Source organism: Rhinichthys klamathensis, unplaced genomic scaffold (genome assembly GCF_029890125.1).
Source record: "Rhinichthys klamathensis goyatoka isolate OS25496 unplaced genomic scaffold, OSU_Roscu_1.1 h1tg000558l_1, whole genome shotgun sequence".
Lineage (NCBI taxonomy): Eukaryota > Metazoa > Chordata > Actinopteri > Cypriniformes > Leuciscidae > Rhinichthys > Rhinichthys klamathensis.
Genome location: NW_026607026.1, coordinates 457,172 through 480,214, shown reverse-complemented (window position 1 = coordinate 480,214; position 23,043 = coordinate 457,172). Strand labels below are relative to the sequence as shown.

Genomic DNA, 23,043 nt, shown 5'->3' with positions numbered 1-23,043 from the left:
GCACAGCCTAGCCAAGATTTTGAGGTTGAAATGGGAGAAGGACGATTTAATGTTAATAAAATTCCCAGTTATTAATTTTATGTCTCAGAATGTGTAAATTGTGTTTGTAATTTCACCACTTTAAGTTTAACCAACGTGCGCCCCTTCCCCGAATGTGCCGAATATGTGCAACACGAGTCTGGGATAGAGAAGGCAAATCCATAGCCGGAGACTTGGCCAATCACCATCGGGTATTTCACTTTCAGCGATTAGGAGTGTTGAGAAAAGCTACATGGCAGAGGAGGCTAGATTCCCTTGGTATATCAACCATTCATTGACGAGACTTAAATTACGTGATTTTAGTTTGAACTGCTACCGCTGATGTAACTATGGAGAGAAGAGATACTCAATATTTGATCGCAAACAAATTTACTAAACTACCATTCAAACAACAGCTACAAATGTTAAATAAATGAAGACCCTATGCCTAAATTGGATATAGGCTACAGCAATCAGCTTCACTAAACGGCTGAACGTGCTTTTTTAACATGAACATTTAAAAGGATGTATTTTTTGCTTCAAGTGATAGGCTAGGACTAGGAGAGTGAACTTATATTTATATTGTCTTGATATATGAGTCAGTTTTGAGTCAATATTGTGTCTATAAGTGACCAAAAAAGCCATTTTAATTCAGTTAAAAAAATCCGACCGCTAAAATGTTGTGTACCTCCTCTATTTTAAAACCCACCAGCCACCACTGGAAATAAGATGAGCTTTGGTCGATTGGATCACAAGTGGACGACTCTAAATACAGATGTAAACGGGGTCTAAAAAGTTGAGTTTGTCCACTTTCTACTGTCAAAAACGCATTCACTGCTTTCGTAGTGTAAACACTCATGAGGTCGAATGCGTTCGAACAGCGACAAAAGACCGTCTACTCTCCGCCTTACAGACAGGATTAAAACTTTGACAACTGAAGACCCAAGGAGACGGATTAAAACACCAGGTGTAAACGGGTATGTGTCTCCATTGTCTACTTGTAATTCGTTTGACCAAAACTCATCTTAATTCCAGGTGTAAACCGAGTCACTACACTGATTCAAGTCTCAGTCCAGAAAAATCAATAACAGTTCCCATTTTATTGGTTGCGCTGTAAGTTTGCGGATGCGAATAATGCAATGGAAAGATCGACTAGAAGGACTAAGTATTATTCCTCAAAATTTTCTCTCTCATCCCACTTGACTCAAACTATTATGTTACTTTCATGCTACACTTCTGAGTATTTTTTATTCTTGTGTTTGATTTTGTTCTCATCTATTAGTTTTGGAAAGTGAATTGGACTTAACATATTGACCCTAGTCCAAACTACACTCAAAATCCCAGAACTTTACTCTTCCTCAGTCTCGCTACAACTACCTTGTTCATGCCAGCTAGTGAAACATTCGCGCTTGGGAACGAAGCACAGTGGCACGTCACAAGTCACACACATGACTGGAGTTTTAAAGGTACATATTTTGCATTTTCGCCTTCCAATACTGCTGTCCCCGCTGATGTACTTGGGCAGATGGGAGAAAGTCGAAGGAATCGGGCGTATTTGTGCAGGAGCAGATGGAGGGCCCGTTCCTGCGAGCTCTGCAACAAGAGCCTCCCGAAAGGCCTTCTGGGTCAAAGGCTTCTGGTTCTTTATCTTGGCCATCTGCTGGTGCAAAATGAAGGCATTTACTACAGCGATGTCCACAAAGTGGTAGAAAAAGGATCGATACCATCTTCTTGTTTTATGTAGAACGGTGTAAAATGAAATAAGCGCATCAGACAGATCCACTCCTCCCATGTGCCTGGAATGAAAAGAATAAGATTTGTCATTTAAAAGGCACACACACAAACTTTACACCACTGATTAAAATCTACTAACTTGTTGTAGTCTAACACGGCAGCTGGAACGGGGAAATCTTGAATGGCCCAAACTCCATCGGCTCCTTTCACATTCCTCTTTATGGTGTCTCCATTAAAGGCTTTATGAAAGGTGGAGCACATCAGCACATCCCTCTTGTCCTTCCACTCAACAAACAGCAGGTCGTCTTCCCGAAACCAGCGGATATTGCCACGAGGAGCCAGTTTCTTTGAGTGGCCAATGCGGTTCGCTCGAACGGTGCCACAAGCCCAGATCCTCTTAGCGAGCAAGTCTCTGAAGAGCTTGGGACTGGTGTAAAAGTTGTCCACAAACAGCTTGTAGCCAGCACCCAACAACCTTTCATTTGCCAAGATCATGACAGCATCATAACTAATGCCTTTGCTCTGCTCTAAATTCATTTTTCCCTCATAAATGAAGAAGTCCCATGTGTAGCCACAGAGTGAATCTGCCAGTACGAAGAGTTTGTACCCCCATTTTGTAGGTTTGTTTTTCATATACTGTTTGAGTCCATTTTTAGCCTTTGACGCCACCATTCTTTCATCAATAGAGATGTTCTGAAAGGGATGAAAAGAGGATCTGCATGCGTCCCTAATGTCCTGGTACAGCGGTTTGATCCTAAAAAGGCGGTCATATTCAGGCGTTCCCTTCTTTGCGTCATTCTCTGCATCCAATTTGGGGTCACTAAGATGGAGAGCTTTAGAAATGGACATAAATTTCCTACTTGACATGATTTGTGCAGGATACGGCAGACTGTACATGTGAGACTTCCTCCAATAGTCCGTCAGTTGAAAGCATTTCAGCAAACCCATGTAAATCACCAGTGCTAGGAATGACTTAAAATCTCTTACAGAAATGTCCTGCCATGGCTTCTTCGTTCCGTCATGACGCATGGCCCCGTATGCATTTGAGTTGGCTAGAATTGTCCGCATGACAGATTTTGAAAAGAACAACTCAAAATACTGTAGAGGACTGCATGATGCATTGGAGACCAACTGTGGACCGGGTGTTAGTCTAGGTTTGAAGAGTGGCTGACTCGGCTCAATATCAGGCTCATCTGCACTTTTCCACTTGTCTTCTAAGATGCTTAAGGAAAAAGGTAGAGACCGACTCACACTGCTTTTCCTATCTTTACCTTTCTTACTTTGTACAGAAGCAGGGGAATCAGATCTGCAAGACTTTGCTGGAGATGGTGATATGCAAAACAGACTGGGTCTCTTCTTCTTTCGTGGAGTGACCTCTGGATTCCAGTCAGCATCAGAGGCATCATAATCTGAAAACCTGTTGCATGATGCAAGAAGAAAACAAAAACATTACAAACGTACTACACTAATGGCGCTTTTCCACTACACAGTACCAGCTCGCCTCGGCTCGGCTCGGCTCGACTCGACTCGCCTTTGTTTGGTTTTCCACTGTGTAAAAGTTGTACCTGTACCTGCTTTCGGGTACTTTTTTTTCGTACCACCTCCGGCGAGGTTCCAAGCGAGCTGAGGCGAGCTAAGCCGATACTAAAATGTGGCGTGAAAACAATGCCGACTGCTGATTGGTCACAGAGAATCTGCGTCATCATTGCACGCGCCAGATGGAGTATCCAGAATAACCCCGCCATTTTTAAATAGTTTGGCCAGAGATAGTTACTAAACTTACTACTATTATTATGGCAAGTCGGAAGAATACGCCGTGGTCAAACGAGGAGGTGCAGACATTCCTTTGTTTGGTTGCCGAAGAGAGGATCCAGCGAGAGCTTGATGGGGCAACGAGGAACGAAATGCGTCGCTATGACGACCCGGTACTATTTGTGGCGGTACTTTCTGCAATGGAAAACGGAGCGAAAAGCGAGCCGAGTCGAGGCGAGCCAAGGCGAGTCGAGTCGAGTCCAGCTGGTACTGGTAATGGAAAAGCGCCATAAGCAATAACAAATGTAAAACAATCAAAAAAGACTTGCTGAATTAATCTTTTTATTTTCTACAACATAATATGAGTTATATTACATTTCTGAATGCTGTGTTAATGTATTTATTTCTAGATTGTTCTACAAAAACTGAAGGGATTTTTGTTGTTTATACATTTCTATATTTAATTAACTTATAATGTGCCTTCAAACAAAGAGACATAGCTCATGTTTATTATGATAAATTACTTCAGGAATACATCAATGCGTTCAAACTTGAAAAGCTGTAAAAAAAAAAAAAAAACATGGACCTGGAGTACATTACACACTTTGAATTTCTGGCACGCCCATTTCGGTTCCCTCGTATTATTTATGAATGGGAGAAACTACAACACGCAAAATTGCGGAATACATCCCGCCTTCAAAGTAAAAGAGCCAATCGCTGATTGGTAAAGTCGTGGCGTCACTGCAGTTGCCGTTAGAAGCTCTGGTTCCCATAGAAACCTGAGACTCGCGTTTATCCGCAATGGCTTGGTCTACCCCGACAAAAAAAAAAAAATTCACGCTATTTGAGCATAAGAAACAACATTTATGGGACAGATCATGTCAGATGTTGTTGCTGATTTGAAATGTTATTTAATTTTGAGTTCAGCAAGCAATTTTTAAGATTTCTGGATTCCCCCATTCAAATAGGGCTTGGTCTTCTTGGATCCCCGAAATAGCTACCCGGAGGCGTTGCAAATATGGGCTCCCAATGAACAGACTTTCATTGAAATGGAGTTTAACCCCTCACAGCCTCGCTTTCATTTCCATTGGAAATCAAAGATGGAGCTGCTGTGAATAAGGTCTATTGATCTGTGTTGTTGGGGGTCTAGCACCAGGGATAGGAAGAATGTTTTCCAACAAAGCACGGTGTCTCGATCCCCACAAACGCGCTTTTCTTTTCTTTTTTTGATTCCGTGATGCGGTCAAAACAACACGTTCACACAACATTCACACAGTTTAAAACATGTTTAAACAGGTGTGTGCGAATCTACTGTATGAAATTGACACCGTTTCAAAACGTGACCGAAGGGCATATTTTTAAGAAAAACAGAAAACACCTTCACCCAAACAGACGCAGAACTTAAAAATAAATAAAATAATGTGAATAAAGTCGCGGGTTTAACTGGATTCGAGTGTAATGCTGCGTGAAAATGAAAAATAATATTCAAAAACACATTAATTGCATTTACAATTTCAGTAATCATCATCATCATCATCATTATTATATAAAAAAATTGGACAGTGTTACAAAACATAAGTTAAAGTGGCTATAGAGACCTTGTCACAACTAAAATGAACTGGAAAAAAAGCTTGCGGAGTCCACTTTCAAAAACATATCGTCAAGTCAAGCTAAGCCAATTTAATTTATGGTGCTTTTACAATTATATTAATTCAAAGAAAACTGTTAATATTGGGTCAATTGACAAGTAAATATGTTTCTCAGTTAGAGGGGAACATGTTGCACGCAAGACAAGGCTGTAGCCTACATTAATAGGCTACTTTAAAATAAATCGGCTCAATTAACTTCTCATTCATTCATTGATACATTTGAGATGTTGACATGCAAAAGCACAGGTTATTTTCGTATAACAATGACGAACTTGTGGAAATATACATGAACTTACTCGTCCAGAACGGTATCTAAATAATCGAGGGATATCTCCTCTACTGCAGAGTCCACGCAAGAAGCGACACTTTCTTTATCAGATGAAGAATCCCATTCCTCTGTCTCGACTTGTTCTTCATCGCTGTTAACACATTCCTCCGAGCTGTCCAGAACACTGTCAACCTTCTCCTTATTGCATGCATCCATCTCTAAATGCAGTGCTGAGTTAAAGTCGCAGATAGTAAGGCAAACCTCTCCAGCAAGTGCAGCAAAAACACCATGCGGTGATTTATTGCAGAATGAAATTAACCCGTTAACCACCGAGATCGCACTTCTATTCGCTGTTGTTCTTGTCTATCATGATTTTATCATAATGTTATTGGCCAGCTGCCTTCAGATTAAGCAACAGGTATACCTTGCCTGGACGTCACCGGGATTAGTCGTCCTGATTGGATATTTTGAAATAAAGCGCAATTATTTTTTTATCTCCCGAAGGAATGTTTTTCGATTCATGTCAGGACTTTTTGAATGAACATGCCTACATAAGAAAAGCAAAACCTATACCTCTAAACTAGCAAGAAAGTCTCTCAACTATGGAAAAAATAATATTTAGAATAGGCTATACGTTTGTACGTTTTATCTTATAATTGTGTGATTAAAAATAACTTATTTGGGTCACAAGCAATTACAAAATTTAAGCCAATAGTGAAAGACATGGTGCCGATCCCTGTTTACAAAGTCCAAAGATGTATGATCCCCGCACAATTACATCATTATAAAAAAAACATATTTTAATAGCTGTCCCACCTTTAACAAATTCAGTCATTTAAAAAAAGTTTTTAAATGGCTTTTTTTAATGATCTTTTTTAAGATCATTTCTGACTTTGTAACAATATTATTCAACAAACTATGCCTAATTACATTTCCAAGAAGTGATTCTGAAAGGGCACTCAATAATAAATGTGTTTAATGACATTCAACTATTTACAAACAGTACAGATATCACTCAAACCAGACTACTTTACAATATTACACACAAGGATATAAAATGTATTTTGAATGTCTACAGTTGTAATACTAATATTAAGCACTTTTCCCACATTCAGGTCCAATAGATCAGACTACAGCAGGTAATGGTACCAATAGCATTTCAATGAGAACACATTTTGATACAATTATAAAATGCAAGTGAGCTAACAGTGTTTAGGACAGGAGAACCACAATGGTACATTGGATTTATTCGCTCACAACTGCCCAAATACATTCTAATCCTGATTTTGCACCATAATGAACAAAGAAACCATAACTGTGTCAATAAATCTGGATCGGTACTAAATGGCACAATTCGGTCAAATAACAAGTCAAGTCAAATATATTTATATAGCGCTTTTCACAATACAGATTGTATCAAAGCTGCTTCACAGTATCAATCGAAACAACTTAACAGTGTTTGTTTATTACTGGAAAAAGACATCCAAGTTTGGTAGAGCTGATCAGTGGTATGATGGGTCATTTAATTTGAATATTCCCAACTGAGCAAGCCAAAGGCAACAGTGGCAAGGAACCGAAAAACTCCATCAAGTGACCCGATGGAGAAAAAAAAAAAAAACCTTGGGAGAACCCAGGCTCAGTCGGGGCCAGTTCTCCTCTGGCGTTTATGAATTAGAGGCCGAATTTACAGTAACTGTAAGATAAAAAATTTATATGAATGCCTGGCTAAATAGATGCATCTTTAGTCTAGTTTTAAACTGGGAGAACGAGTCTGAGCAACGAACAATATCAGGAAGGCTATTCCAGAGCTTCGGAGCTAAATGTGAAAATGCTCTCCCTCCTTTGGTGGATCTGGATATCCTAGGTATGACCAGAAGTCTTAGTGATCTTAAAGAGCGCGATGGATTATAGGGCGATAGAAGATCCGTTAAATAGACTGGAGCTAAACCATTCAGAGCTTTATAAGAAAAAAGCAATACCTTGTAATTAATACAGAACTTTATAGGTAACCAATGAAGTGATGATAGAATCGGTGTTATATGATCATATTTTCTTGATCTAGTAAGAAGTCTAGCGGCTGCATTTTGGACTAACTGTAGCTTGTTTATTGAAGATGCAGGACAACCATCTAATAAAGCATTACAGTAATCTAGTCTCGAGGTCATGAATGCATGAACTAACTTTTCTGCATCAGAGACTGATAGCATATTACGTAGCTTAGCAATGTTTCTAAGGTGGAAAAAGGCTGTTTTTGTAACATATGAAATATGCTTTTCAAAAGACAGGTTGCAGTCTAATGTAACACCCAGGTCTTTTACTGTAGCGGATAAAGTAACAGGGCATCCTAATATGTTAAAGTCGTGCTGTGAAAGGTTTTGTGGACGGTTTTTAGAACCGATAAGTATTACCTCTGTCTTGTCTGGATTTAATAAAAGAAAATTACGCGTCATCCAATCTTTTATATCTTTAACACAATCTGTCAATTTGGATAATTTAGCGTATTCATCTGGCCGTGACTGTGCAAAAGCCCTAAAAATAGTTCCAGTGCAACAGAATAAAACTGAGAGAAAAAGAAAGTGTCAATTTCCAATTACATCTACTTACTACACCTACTATTTCAAGTGTAATGTTCTTTTCTATGATATTTCCAGTTTATCAGAATATACAAGCCTCAAATGCCATTAGTCATTGTCAACGGCTTGCTGGTTTCATGTTGCATTTCTTTCTATTTCCAGAGTTTGATCATGCTTTTATACCTTGATTTCTTTAGGTTGGCAGTTTGGACTCGGGTCCCACTTTATATTAAGTGGCTTTAAGTACTATGTACTTACATCGAAAAACAATGTACTTATTGTGTTCATGTTGTACTGTAAAACAGTTTTGCTGCTATTGAGGTGTGATACGGGTAAGGTTAGGAACAGGTGTGGTGGTATGGGTAGGTATAAGGGTGGGATAAGGTGTAAGGAAAGGGTCAACTGTGTAATTAAAAAATGTAAATACATAAATTAATTACAGCTGTAATTACATGCTGGTATTTTTTAAATATAAGTACAATGTAAAAACATTTATGTACACAATAAGTCCATTGTATCAAATTATTAATGTCAATGTAAGTACATTGTATTAAGTGACTTTAAGTACTAAGAGGGACCTGGACTTGTCTACAAATGAACTGCTCTTTAAGTTTTACTCTGAGTCAGACTCATCAGAGGGACCAGATTTATGCCATTTACTGTAACAGTCGCGATTCGGAACAAAGCACAATTGCACCTGACAAGTTTCGCACATGACTGGGGTTTTGCGGGAACACATTTTGCAGTTCCGCCTTCCTAATGTGCTGTGTCCTCTGATGTACTTAGGCAGGTGTGAGTCAGTCGAAGGAATCGGGCATATTTGCGCAGGAGCAGATGGAGGTCCTGTTCCTGCGAGCTCTCTAACAAGAGCCTCCCGGAAGGCCTTCTGGGTCAAAGGCTTCTGGTTCTTTATCCTGGCCATCTGCTGGTGCAAAATGAAGGCATTTACTACAGCGATGTCCACAAAGTGGTAGAAAAAGGACCGATACCACTTTCTTGTTTTATGTAGAACGGTGTAATATCCGATAAGCGCGTCAGACAGATCCACTCCTCCCATGTGCCTGGAATGACAGTAAAATGTATTAAAAGACATGTAATTTAAAAGGCATAACTACCACTGATTAAAGTCTACTAACTTGTTGTAGTCCAACACTGCAGGTGGAACGGGGAAATCTTGAATGGCCCAAACTCCATCGGCTCCTTTCACATTCCTCTTTATGGTGTCTCCATTAAAGGCTTTATGAAAGGTGGAGCACATCAGCACATCCCTCTTGTCCTTCCACTCAACAAACAGCAGGTCGTCTTCCCGAAACCAGCGGATATTGCCACGAGGAGCCAGTTTCTTTGAGTGGCCAATGCGGTTCGCTCGAACGGTGCCACAAGCCCAGATCTTCTTAGCGAGCAAGTCTCTGAAGAGCTTGGGACTGGTGTAAAAGTTGTCCACAAACAGCTTGTAGCCAGCACCCAACAACCTTGCATTTGCCAAGCTCATGACAGCATCGTAACTAATGCCTTTGCTCTGCTCTACATTCATTTTTCCCTCATAAATGAAGAAGTCCCATGTGTAGCCACAGAGTGAATCTGCCAGTACGAAGAGTTTGTACCCCCATTTCGTAGGTTTGTTTTTCATATACTGTTTGAGACCATGTCTAGCTTTTGATGCCACCATTCTTTCATCAATAGAGATGTTCTGAAAGGGATGAAAAGAGGATCTGCATGCGTCCCTAATGTCCTGGTACAGCGGTTTGATCCTACACAGGCGGTCATATTCAGGCGTTCCCTTCTTTGCGTCATTCTCTGCATCCACTTTGGGGTCACTAAGATGGAGAGCCGCACATATGCGAAGAAATGTTCTCCCAGTCATGATTTTTGCAGGATATGGAAGACTGTAGATGTCTGACCTCCTCCAATAATCCGACATGCGGAAGCATTTCAGCAAACCCATGTAAATCACCAGTGCTAGAAATGTCTTGAAGTCTTTTACAGAAATGTCCTGCCATGGCTTCTTCGTTCCTTTATGACGCATGGCTCCATATGCATTTGAATGTGATAAAATTGTCTTCATCACCGATTTTGAAAAGAACAACTCAAAATACTGTAGAGGACTGCATGATGCATTGGAGACCAACTGTGGGCCGGGTGTTAGTCTAGGTCTGAAAATTGGCTGAGTCGGCTCAATATCAGGCTCATCTGCACTTTTCCACTTGTGTTCTGAGATGGAAAAAGGTAGGGATCGACTCACACTGCTTTTCCTACCTTTCCCTTTCTTACTTTGTACAGAAGCAGGGGAAGCAGTTCTGCTAGACGTTGCTGGAGATGGTGAGATTGAAGACAGACCGGTTCTCTTCTTCTTTCGTGGAGTGACCTCTGGATTCCAGTCAGCATCAGAGGCATCATGATCTGAAAATCTGTTGCATGATGCAAGAAGAAAACAAAAACATTACAAATGTACTACACTAGCAAGAACAAATGTGAAAAAATCAAAAAAGACTCGGAAGATGCGGAATTAACTTTTTATTTTCTAAAACTTAATATGAGTTACAGTACATTTCTGAATGCTGTGTTAATGTATTTATTTCTAGATTGTTCTACAAAAACTGAAGGGATTTTTGTTGTTTATACATTTCTATATTTAATTAACTTATAATGTGCCTTCAAACAAAGAGACATAGCTCATGTTTCTTATGATAAATTATTTCAGGAATACATCAATGGGTTCAAAATTGAAAAGCTGTAAAAAATAATTATTTAAAAACCTGGACCTGGAGTACAGTACACAATTTGAATTTCTGACACGCCCATTTCAGGTATATCGTTGTCTCTACCTTATTCAGAGCAGCGTCATGGCAGATATGACTGCGAGGCTGTGAGGGACAGACTTTCTGTGTTTTTAAAGGCATCTGCTGTAAAAAGCTGTAAAGCTCCTAGATCATTGATAACTTTCCACAGCTCATGTTGTCTGGAGCCACGAGTCTACTGAAATTTCTTGCAAAAATATTTTTGCAGTGTTTTGTCAGCAGAACAATCAAAAAAAAAAAAAGAACAGTACAAGCAAAGAATAGAAAGACGGTTCCCTCGTATTATTTATGAATGGGAGAAACTACAACTCGCAAAAATGACGGAATACATCCCGCCTTCCAAGTAAAAGAGCCAATCGCTGATCGGCAAAGTCGTGGTGTCACTGCAACTGCCGTTAGAAGCTCTGGTTCGTGGTTCCCATAGAAACCTGAGACTCGGGCTTAGGAATGTATGTGCATTGGCTTGGTATAGCCATTTTTCATGCTATTTGAGAATAAGAAACAACATTTATGGAACAGATCATGTCAGATTTTGTTGCTGCTTTGAAATATGTTATTTAATTTTGAATTCGGCAAGCAGTTTTAAAAATGTATGGATTCCCCCATTCAAATAGGGCTTGGTCTTGGATGCCCGAAATAACTGCCCGGAGGCGTTGCAAATATGGGCGCCTATGTGCATTCACACCACCGGCGGCGAGTGCGTCAAAGTGGCCGGAAGTCATTAATTTTCAATGAGAGCCGGCGGCGAGCTCCGGCGAGGGTGGCGCGGCGCGTCTTGGACGGTGAGAGCGGCGAGAAGAAGTTGAAATCAGCTCAACTTTAGGGAAATGAGCTATGAGGCGGTTCGGCGGCAACCAATCGGAATGTAGAAGTGCTCCGTTTGAGAGGATTCCAGAGAACGCAGTCAAGTAACTTTGGTTCCGACCACATAAGTTCCCAAGCAAAATAGAGGAGAGGTTGATCAGTTGAATTTCATAAGAAGGCGCGCAACACTGTTTATGGGCAAGATATTCGCGCTAGAACGCTTGTTTTTCAGCGCGAATGCAAACCCTGATAGCACACGTACATCACGGAGACGTCTATTTGATGTGCGTGTTTACATCTGGAAGACGTATTATTTAGACTGTTTGCTCATCTGCAATACGTCTATAGGACGTTTCCTGTTAGATGTCAAATAGACGTTTAGAAGATGTCTTTAAGATGTAATGATTTAGAATGTATGTTAAACTGACATCTTAAAGATGTCTATCAGATGTTAGTAAACAGCAGATGCTTTCCAGATGAAGTAAAAATAACTATCGACATGCTTTTTGCTTTGCGGCCCCTTTAAATAAAGTTTTAAAAAAGACCAAGCATTCGATCTACGTCAGAGCATCGAGCGCCCACGAATCTTTCCACGGCGTCGCTGACAGGGCGGCGAGAGTGAATTTTGTCGCTCTCGTCGGCGGCGGTGTGAACGTACGGTAATGAACAGACTTGACATGGAGTTAACCCCTCACAGCCTCGCTTTCATTTCCATTGGAAATCAAAGATGGAGCTGCTGTGAATAAGGTCTATTGATCTGTGTTGTTGGGGGTCCAGCACGGATAGGAAGAACGTTTTCCAACAAAGCACGGCGTATCTCGATCCACACAAACGCGCTCTTCTTTTCTTTTTCTGATTCCGTGATGTATAAAAACAAAACGTTCACACAATATTCACACAGTTGTAATCATGTTTAAACAGGTTTGTGCAAATGTACTGTATTGACACCGTTTCAAAACGGGACCGAAGAAAAGAAGGAAAAACAACAACAACACCTTCACCCAAACAGACGCGGAAATTAGAAATAATTTATGTGAATAAAGTCGCGGGTTTAACTGGATCTGCAATCCTGCAATCCAGTTAAACCCGCGACTTTATTCACATAAATTATTTCTAATTTATTTCTAAGTAAAGCAGCGTGAAAATGAAAAATAATATTAAAACAAAATACATTAATATTGCATAATACAATTTCAGTAATCAATATTATTATTAATAAACAAAATTGGACAGTTACAAAACATAAGTTAAGGCTTGAGACCTTGTCACAACTAAAATGAACTGAAAAAAAGCTTGGAGTCCACTTTCAAAAACATATCGTCAAGTATAAGTGCAATTTAAAGTAGCCTATGGTGCTTTTCAGGGGTGGTAAAAGTACTCAAAAGTTATACTCGAGTAAAATTATATAGGCTATACCTAAATACAAAATTACTCCAGTAAAAGTAGAAACTCCTCCATTCAAACATCACTTGAGTAAAAGTACAAAAGTATCCGATTTAAAACGTACTTACAGTAAGTACCGAAAGTAAAAAGTAAATATTCAAATTAACTGTAAATATCAATAATTAAGCAGATCAATTTTTTTGGGAGTGATATGCAATGTTTTATTTTAACAAATTATAAGATTAGATACTGCAATTAAGAATTTGTTAGCTAGTTGACAAGGCACATTTCAATATCACTTCAATAGTAACATTAAAGCAACACTAAAGAACTTTTCCTCTGCGGTCGCCCTACAGGTTAGAAGCGGCATTGTCCGTTACCGCTGTCGTAAATAATTTAGCCTACCGCAGCCTACTGTCGCACGCATGCTCGCTGTTTATCCACTGTTTATCCAGCACCGGCTTTAGAGTGAATGATGTCCAATTGTAACGACTGCCGTAAAGCAAGTCAAATTTGTAGTTTTCTTATGTCTCATTCGAACTACAGAAACGCGACCAGATCTGGCAAACTTGGACCACAAAGCGAAGGCAGAAGTGCCTTTCAGCCTGTTACGACTTGATGAACTGCTGAGACGATTTTGGAAACATTATTTTAAGGTAAAAAATCTTCTTTAGTGTTGCTTTAACGTCAACTCACCTCAATATGTTTTCTCAGATTTGAGGGTGAAGTTTTGAATGCTGAAATTTAATTCACCCGTGGCAGGCAAAGAAGACATTTCAGCCGATATTAATCTTGCCCATGACTTCAGTGAATTCGAACATATCATTGATATATGGCCATGAGTGATCCCTGTCGGAAATCTTGGGATCATTGCTGGCAGCGAGAGCTGCACCTTCACAGGTGTTGTGCCTAATTTCGACCCCCAGGCCCCTGCCAAATTATTACCCCCCTAGTTGAAGTCAGTACCTGATTGCCTAATCCCAACCCCGTCCCTAATCCTCCCCCTCCCCCACAACTAACCCTAAACCTACCAATGCTAGGGGGTAACAATTTGGCGGGGGTCGAAATTCGGCACAACACCGGTTTCTGCGGTCAATTGCGAACTGACTCTGAGCATATGCTGGCAAGCTTGCGCGTTCTTTTTTTCAAAAGAAAAACAAGTTTTTCATTGGTTTGGAAAGCCAGTGTAATAAATAGGCTACTTGGAGCGGTCATGGGGAAATGTGTCGGAGTAAAAACTAAACTTTGTCTTTAAAATTGTAGTGGAGTAAAAGTGAAAGTAGATGCAAATAAAACATACTCAAGCAAAGCACAGATCCCCGAAAAAAAATACTTAAGTAAAGTAACAAAGTATTTTTACTTCATTACTTACCACCACTGGTGCTTTTAAAATGATATGAATTCAAAGAAAACTGTTAATATTGGATCAATTGACAAGTAAATCTGTTTCTCAGTTAGAGCCCAGGGGAAAATGTGTTGCACGCAAGACGAGGCTAAACAGTGTAGCCTACATTAATGGGCTACTTTAAAATAAATCGGCTCCAATAACTTCTCATTCATTCATTGATACATTTGTGATGTTGACATGCAAAAGCAGAGGTTATTTTCGTATAATAATGACGTTCATGGAAATATGAACTTACTCGTCCAGAACGGTATCTAAACAATCGAGGGATATCTCCTCTACTGCAGAGTCCACGCCAGAAGCGACACTTTCTTTATCAGATGAAGAATCCCATTCCTCTGTCTCGACTTGTTCTTCATCGCTGTTAACACATTCCTCCGAGCTGTCCAGCACACTGTCAACCTTCTCCTTATTGCATGCATCCATCTCTAAATGCAGTGCTGAGTTAAAGTCGCAGATAGTACGGCAAATCTCTCCAGCACGTGGAGCAAAAACACGATGCGGTGATTTGCAAATAGAGGTCTCTGCAGACGGTAATAGGAGTTACCAGATCAGGGAGGATTTGTTGCGGAATGAAATTAACCCGTTAACCACCGAGATCGCACTTCTATTCGCTGTTATTCTTGTCACCGGGATTGGTCGTCCTGATTGGATATTTTGAAATAAAGCGCAATTATTTTTTATTTCCCGAAGGAATGTTTTTCGATTCATGTCAGGACTTTTTGAATGAACATGCTATAGAAGAATAGCAAAACCTATCTAAACTAGTAGGAAAGTCTCTCAACTATGGGGAAAAAATAGAATATTCATAATAACTATTCTAAGGCTATACGTTTGTATGTTGTATCTTATAATTGTGCGATTAAAAATAACTTATTTCGGTCACAGGAAAAATTTAAGCCAATGTTGAAAGACATGGTGCTGATCCCTGTTCACAAAGTTAAAAGATGTATGATCCCAGCAAATGTGTAACATTATATCACTTTAAAAAATATATATTTTAATAGCCGTCCCACCTTTAAAAAATTCAGTCATTTAAAAAGAGTTTTTAAAAGGCTTTATTTTTAATGATTGATCATTTCTGACTTTGTAACAATATTTTTCAACAAACTACGCCTAATTTCATCTCCAAAAAGTGATTCTGAAAGGGCACTCAATAATAAACGTGTTTGATGACATTCGACAATTTACAAAAAGCACAGATGTCACTCAAACCAGACTACTTTAGAATATGATACACAAGGATATAAAATGTATTATGAATGCCTACAGTTTTAATACTAATATTAAGCACTTTTCCCACATTCAGGTCCAATAGATCAGACTACAGCAGGTAATAGCATTTCAATGAGAACACATTTTGATACAATTATAAAATGCAAGTGAATTAACAGTGTTTAGGACAGGAGAACCACAATGGTAGATTGGATTTATTCGCTCACAACTGCCCATATACATTCTAATCCTGATTTAGCAGCACCACAATGAACAAAGAAACCATAACTGTGTCAATAAATCTGGATCGGTACTAAATGGCACAATTCTGCAATGGTAAAACATCGGACGGACGAAAAGCCCTAAAAATAGTTCCAGTGCAACAGAATAAAACTGTGAGAAAAAGAAAGTGTCAAATTTCAATTACATCTACTTACTACACCTACTACTACAAGTTTAAGGTCTTTTCTATGATATTTCCAGTTTATCAAAATATACAAGCCTCAAATGCCATTAGTCATTGTCAACGGCTTGCTAGTTTCATGTTGCATTTCTTTCTATTTCCAGAGTTTGATAATGATTTGTTTAGGTTGGCAGTTTGGACTTGGGTCCCACTTTATATTAAGTGGCTTTAAGTACTATGCACAATGTACTTATTGTGTTCATGTTGTACTGTAAAACACTTTTGCTGCTATTGAGATGTGAAACGGGTGAGGTTAGGTACTGGTGTGGTGGTATGGGTAGGTATAAGGGTGGGATAAGGTGTAAGGAAAGGGTCAACTGTGTAATTACAAATGTAATTACATAAATGAATTACAGCTGTAAGTACATACTGGTATTTTTAATATAAGTACATACTTAAAGCCACTTAATATAAAGTGTTACCTGGACTTGTCTACAAATGAACTGCTCTTTAAGTTTTACTCTGAGTCAGACTCATCAGAGGGACCAGATTTATGCCATTTACTGTAACAGTCGCGATTCGGAACAAAGCACAAATGCACCTGACAAGTTTCACACATGACTGGAGTTTTGTGGGTACACATTTTGCATTTCCGCCTTCCTAAAGTGCTGTGTCCTCTGATGTACTTAGGCAGGTGGGAGTCAGTAGAATGAGCCGGTTCTGTTCGGTCAGAGGTATATTCAGGGCCCGTTCCTGCGAGCTCTCTAACAAGAGCCTCCCGGAAGGCCTTCTGGGTCAAAGGCTTCTGGTTCTTCATCCTGGCCATCTGCTGGTGCAAAATGAAGGCATTTACTACAGCGATGTCCACAAAGTGGTAGAAAAAGGACCGATACCACTTTCTTGTTTTATGTAGAACGGTGTAATATCCGATAAGCGCGTCAGACAGATCCACTCCTCCCATGTGCCTGGAATGACAGTAAAATGTATTAAAAGACATGTAATTTAAAAGGCACAACTACCACTGATTAAAGTCTACTAACTTGTTGTAGTCCAACACGGCAGGTGGAACGGGGAAATCTTGAATGGCCCAAACTCCATCGGCTCCTTTCACATTCCTCTTTATGGTGTCTCCATTAAAGGCTTTATGAAAGGTGGAGCACATCAGCACATCCCTCTTGTCCTTCCACTCAACAAACAGCAGGTCGTCTTCCCGAAACCAGCGGATATTGCCACGAGGAGCCAGTTTCTTTGAGTGGCCAATGCGGTTCGCTCGAACGGTGCCACAAGCCCAGATCTTCTTAGCGAGCAAGTCTCTGAAGAGCTTGGGACTGGTGTAAAAGTTGTCAACAAACAGCTTGTAGCCAGCACCCAACAACCTTGCATTTGCCAAGCTCATGACTGAATCATAACTAATGCCTTTGCTCTGCTCTACATTCATTTTTCCCTCATAAATGAAGAAGTCCCATGTGTAGCCACAGAGTGAATCTGCCAGTACGAAGAGTTTGTACCCCCATTTTGTAGGTTTGTTTTTCATATACTGTTTGAGACCATGTCTAGCTTTTGATGCCACCATTCTTTCATCAATAGAGATGTTCTGAAAGGGATGAAAAGAGGATCTGCATGCGTCCCTAATGTCCTGGTACAGCGGTTTGATCCTACACAGGCGGTCATATTCAGGCGTTCCCTTCTTTGCATCATTCTCTGCATCCACTTTGTGGTCACTAAGATGGAGAGCCGCACATATGCGAAGAAATGTTCTACCAGACATGATTTGTGCAGGATATGGAAGACTGTAGATGTCTGACTTTCTCCAATAATCCGTCAGTGTGAAGCATTTCAGCAAACCCATGTAAATCACCAGTGCTAGAAATGTTTTGAAGTCTTTTACAGAAATGTCCTGCCATGGCTTCTCCTTTCCTTTATGACGCATGGCCCCGTAAGCATTAGAGTTTTCTAGAATTGTCCGCATGACAGATTTGGAAAAGAACAACTCAAAATACTGTAGAGGACTGCATGATGCATTGGAGACCAACTGTACGCCGGGTGTTAGTCTAGGTCTAAAGATTGGCTGAGTCGGCTCAATATCAGGCTCATCTGCACTTTTCCACTTGTGTTCTGAGATGGAAAAAGGTAGGGATCGACTCACACTGCTTTTCCTACCTTTCCCTTTCTTACTTTGTACAGAAGCAGGAGAAGCAGTTCTGCTAGACGTTGCTGGAGATGGTGAGACTGAAGACAGACCGGTTCTCTTCTTCTTTCGTGGAGTGACTTCTGGATTCCAGTCAGCATCATCACCATCATCATAACCGTCATCATCATCAGGATCTGAAAACCTGTTGCATCAGGCAAGAATACAACATGCCACATTTACAACTGAAAAAATACCCAATAAAATGAAACTTTAATAGGTATTATTTTGTATTTAGTTTTATACCTATTGCTAAAGAAAGTCTTTAACATTAACTATATTCGTGTTTAAAGATCATACTCCATTATGCCACAGTGAGGCATCTATTAAAATTCCCAAAAGAAATACAAAATAAAGAGCTGTAATAAAGTTAATGTTTTAATACTGAAAATTATAATCTTTGAGTACAAACGTAAAACATGTACCTTAAAGCTTCAACATTAACAACATAGGTAAATATCATACTCTATACATGCAATAGAAAAAATGCACTGCAGTCTATGAGGAATGAGGGTATCATAATGTCTAGGCACTACATAAAGTGATTTAATACAAATTAAAAATACATTTATTTCAATTGTTTATTCTTTTTTTCTTTCACTAATTCAGACATATCTCGTCCATCACTGGTTTGGAATAATTGAAACGTATAGGTGGTGGTCATTAAAGAGTTAAATGTTCATATAATCTGCCCCTCAAGCCATATTATTTAGCTCCAATCAAATGATTTGAAAATTGTCTTAAATTTGATTGTATATAAAGTATATATATATAGCATATAAAAATCTCCAATTCAAAAAGTGTGTAAACTTACTGGTCCAACACGAGATCCAGGTTATCGAGCAACTCTTCTTTGGAGTCCACGCTGGAAGCGTCACTTTCGGCAGAAGAATCTCCCAATTCAATCGTCTCGTCAAGATTGTTGTCATTACCGGACGATTCGCCATTTTCAACTGTATCGTCATATTCCTCCTTGATACCGTTTACACACTCGTCCTTAGTGGTTACATCCATTCTCATAAACACGGACCGCAAAACGCAATTCAGCAGCAGAAAAATAAATCTCCTGCAGAAAAACACGGTCGCGCGGAGAGAGTAACCGCGCTCTCATTGGCTACTTTACTTGTCCGTCTTAATATGCTGGTTTATCATTGGTCAAACGCCAGACAGCGGGAACTTAGACGAAAAGTGTCCCTCCCCTTATACGCAACACCTATGAGGGTTATCAGTCCTATAGTCATTATAATTAGCTAGATTAAACTTAAAAACTAGTCAGTGGGTGGTCCTCTCAAGCATAGGCGTCAAGAGATAGTGGCGGCGGGGTGCAACGAACAAACAATAATGGCATTGTTAAAGATGGATTTAATTTAAATTTGAGCGACAGACGCACTACAACGATAAGCAATAATAGTTTAAGAAAAAAAAAAGCTACAACTAAAAGAAGACTCAACATGCCTTTTAATTTAACCCACTGTGGTGCAGTGATTCCTCCAGGGAACATGGTCTATTTTAGTTTATTTTGAATAAAGTGAGACACCCAAATCTCAGGGGAGAAGAACTCAAATACTAATCAATGAAAGTGCAAAAAAGTGGTCACATGACTTACAGGGGTCCATTTTGTGGCTGTTTCAGCACATGGCTCCATATTTGCTCAGATGAAAAGTGCATTTTTCACTTATCTGCATCCAGGTAATCACCCACATAAAAAATACAAGTCACCTTCACTACTAAGTAAAGAAGTATTTTCAAGAACTTTACATTATATATCATCAAATGTTTTAGAGGGCATAACAGAAAAAACTGTGTTGCCTCAAGGCAAAATTGTACCATAATAAGGGCATTCCAGGCATACTTTTTGCAAGGAAAAGAGTTAGTTGTGGAAAAATGTTGCCCTGAAGCAACAAAAAAAAAAAAAAAAAAAAATTAATTAAAAAATTATGAAAATGTTTATTGATATTGTTAGTGTTCAGTTTTAAGCAGGAAAAACACCACACATATTTTTCCTCATTGATATCATACTGCGCACCATAGAGGGTTAACCAGTTAAATGTTAATATGACGATGTATAACATTTAAAACCATATAACCACATTCAACATTGCATTGTTTTAACAATTGACCTCAAATATCTGTGGCAGAACATTGTGGAGAGCAAAGCATTCAAATAAAGCAAACAAAAAGCTTACCAGTAGATGGAGCGCTCAACATGTCTTAAACTAAACTAGTGTTTGAGGAAAGAATAGCATGGTTTTGTTAGCATAATATACATAAATAGAAAATGGCAACAGTTATTAAATGAAAAATTACCAAATGTCTTTCTAAAAAAAGTAAATGTGTATTTCAGGTGGAATTTCTTAGCAAAATGAAACAAAATGCAATAGCATCTGACACCAGAGGCACATTTGACAGCTAAATGTTAATATGATCATTTACAGCATTTAAAGCCATAAATAACAACATTGTTTTGACAATGAGATTCAAATATCTGTGTGTCAAAACAATAAGGAGAGCACAGCATCTATCACAGTTTTCAAACAATTTACAACAAAGCAGGTCAAATGTCTTACCAGTAGGTGGAGCGCTCAACATATCTTAGTTTGACTGCTGGAGCGAAGAACATAGTTTTGCTCGCATAGAAATTCATTGCTCTTGCTATTTAAAATGCACAAAAAAGCTTGATGTTACTCTGAGCTCTATATTAACATATTTTGCTTAAGCAAATCATAAAAGCATGCTGTTTTCTCAATAGTTGTCATTAGGGATGTGAATTTCTGCCAAAAATGCCATTCGACTATCGAGAAGCAAAAGTCAAATATTGTTTGAAAATCTGGAAAAAAAAAACCCGCACATTCTCACAATGACAGAAAGGGAGGCCACTTTCATCTTTAGCGATTTGTTATCAAACAAACAGTTTATTAATTGAACAAGTAACATGTTCTCATTGTTTTATTTTTACATAATAGGCCTACAGTAGGCTAATTGAAAAAAAAAAAATGAAAAAACAATAAGCACGACAGTCCGTTTGCTCCCGGAAACCTTCTCCTTCAACAAAGCTGACAGGGAGCATATCCTTAGCTATCATCTTAGTAATTAGCATAGTGATCTGCTCACTGCGCCTAGCATCCAATTACGTCTACCCAAGAAACTAGCCATTGACTGCTGGGTGCTGCCTGAGGAGGATGAAGCTGCTGCCGGGTGCTTTGATCTCAGGTGGCTATGCATCATTCTTGTAGAGTGGTGGTATGCCAGCTTGGATTGGCATAATTTACACTCAACTTTATCATTGTTCACTTTTTTTAAAGGGGTCATATAATGGTACATGCACTTTTACAAGTTGATTGTACTGAAATGTATGTTGGCAGTGCCTGTACACAACCATCATAAAATGATAAAAATCCATCCAGTGTTTTTGTTTTAATCTCCTTATGTTTTCCCCTGCCTCAAATTGAGCCGTTCGACCGTGTGACGTCACAAGCTAGCACGCCCCTCCCACGATTGTTGATTGACAGCATCGTTTCAACACAGACCCGCCCTCGCTCGTGAGCGAGCTGTCAATCATAGTCTGCGCGGACTGGCGCGGTCATTGTTGATATGCTGGAGCACTGTCTATGAGCAGAAAGGCTTCTAAGCGATTGTGGTGTTCTGTTCTTGGGTGTAATAACGAACACAGCAGTCATTTTAATGTTCCTAAATCCGAACCGCTGAAGACGCAGTGGCTGAGTTTGTTTTCGAAGAGAATATTCCCCACGAGCAACGTCAATGCTCTCATGTTTGCGCGAATCATTTCTCAGCAGACTGCTTTATAAACGAGGATCTGAGCTCCCGGCTTTTGAGCTCCCGGCTTAGCTGGTTTTGCTAAGAAGCTGCTCATGAAAAAAGGATCGGTACCAGCTATTCGTGTTCCTGCTGAACCTCTAGAACAACTGAAGTGAGTGTAACGTTTTATTAAACTTTATATTAATATTTATATTAATCTTTGCAAATCGCTAGCTGCACGCTTCACAATGAATACGTCTAAGGTTTACACTCAGGGTACATTACGGCATGTTTTCTATGTATGACGTTCTCAATATAATGCATAATCCCACGTTTATACTGAACAATGCGTTATGGTTATTGTGTTACAAACGGTGTACACAGAACAGAGAGGCGGGGTGAGCAAAGCTCATTATCATTTAAAGTCATATGCACTGAAACGGCGTGCTGAAAACAGAGCTGTTTTTGACCAAGTAAAATAAGTGTTTTCTTACCATACTAATGAGAATTTTTAATTAAAGTATATTACAAACTTTTAATTTAGACCCTAAAGAATCATACTAGCTTGTACAAAAATGGCATTATATGACCCCTTTAAACTAGACCCACACGGAGCTTCTTGGTTGTTGCATGGTTGGTCGCGGAGTTAACAGTCACGACAATGCTCTTCTTCTGTTGTTGGTTTACACTATACAAACGCAGGTAGCCTAGATTGCACAGTAGGGGGTTTCATTCATGTTGGCAACACCTTGTGTCCCCGAATGAAAATACCCTGATGCGCGATCTGTGACAGTAGGCGCGGCGTCAATCATGTAGAACACATTGGAATTGCGCAAAAATATAACGATATTCGAAAAAGCTATTTATGATCGAATTTCACACGCATTTCGACTATTCAAAGATCGTGACTAATCCCTAGTTGTCATCTTTCTGAAACTTATGCACACAAGTTCATGATTTCTGGTTAAATATGAAACAGTTTTAATAAAACGCATACATGAAATAAATGAAATTAGGACTGCTTTTTTGGAGAATGCGTTTATTAGGGCATGTAGTTACTTCGGGAATGTTGTTGACATGGGCCACATTAAACATTT

General features: G+C 39.4%; 2 protein-coding genes across 3 annotated transcripts; both read right to left on the bottom strand.

The window, feature by feature from the left end:
- Positions 1 to 849: 849 nt before the first annotated feature.
- LOC130073746 (piggyBac transposable element-derived protein 4-like) lies at positions 850 to 14,886 on the bottom strand. Of its 2 annotated transcripts, none has more exons than XM_056239321.1 (3): positions 14,623 to 14,886; positions 1,892 to 3,169; positions 850 to 1,814 (listed from the first exon to the last, which is right to left on the bottom strand). In XM_056239321.1, exons 1-3 carry the CDS (start codon positions 14,808 to 14,810, stop codon positions 1,367 to 1,369), a joined length of 1,914 nt encoding a protein of 637 aa, XP_056095296.1. In that variant the 5' UTR covers positions 14,811 to 14,886; the 3' UTR covers positions 850 to 1,366. The 2 variants fall into 2 exon arrangements, with proteins under 2 accessions (XP_056095296.1, XP_056095295.1); XM_056239320.1 differs by lacking the exon at positions 14,623 to 14,886 and adding an exon at positions 5,450 to 5,762.
- A 1,085-nt stretch (positions 14,887 to 15,971) lies between these two features.
- On the bottom strand, positions 15,972 to 19,204 carry LOC130073730 (piggyBac transposable element-derived protein 4-like). Its single transcript, XM_056239304.1, has 4 exons — positions 19,005 to 19,204; positions 17,043 to 18,335; positions 16,485 to 16,967; positions 15,972 to 16,213 (listed from the first exon to the last, which is right to left on the bottom strand). The coding sequence occupies exons 1-3, from the start codon at positions 19,202 to 19,204 to the stop codon at positions 16,520 to 16,522; spliced, it is 1,941 nt and encodes a 646-aa protein (XP_056095279.1). The 3' UTR covers positions 15,972 to 16,213; positions 16,485 to 16,519.
- Positions 19,205 to 23,043: the final 3,839 nt, after the last annotated feature.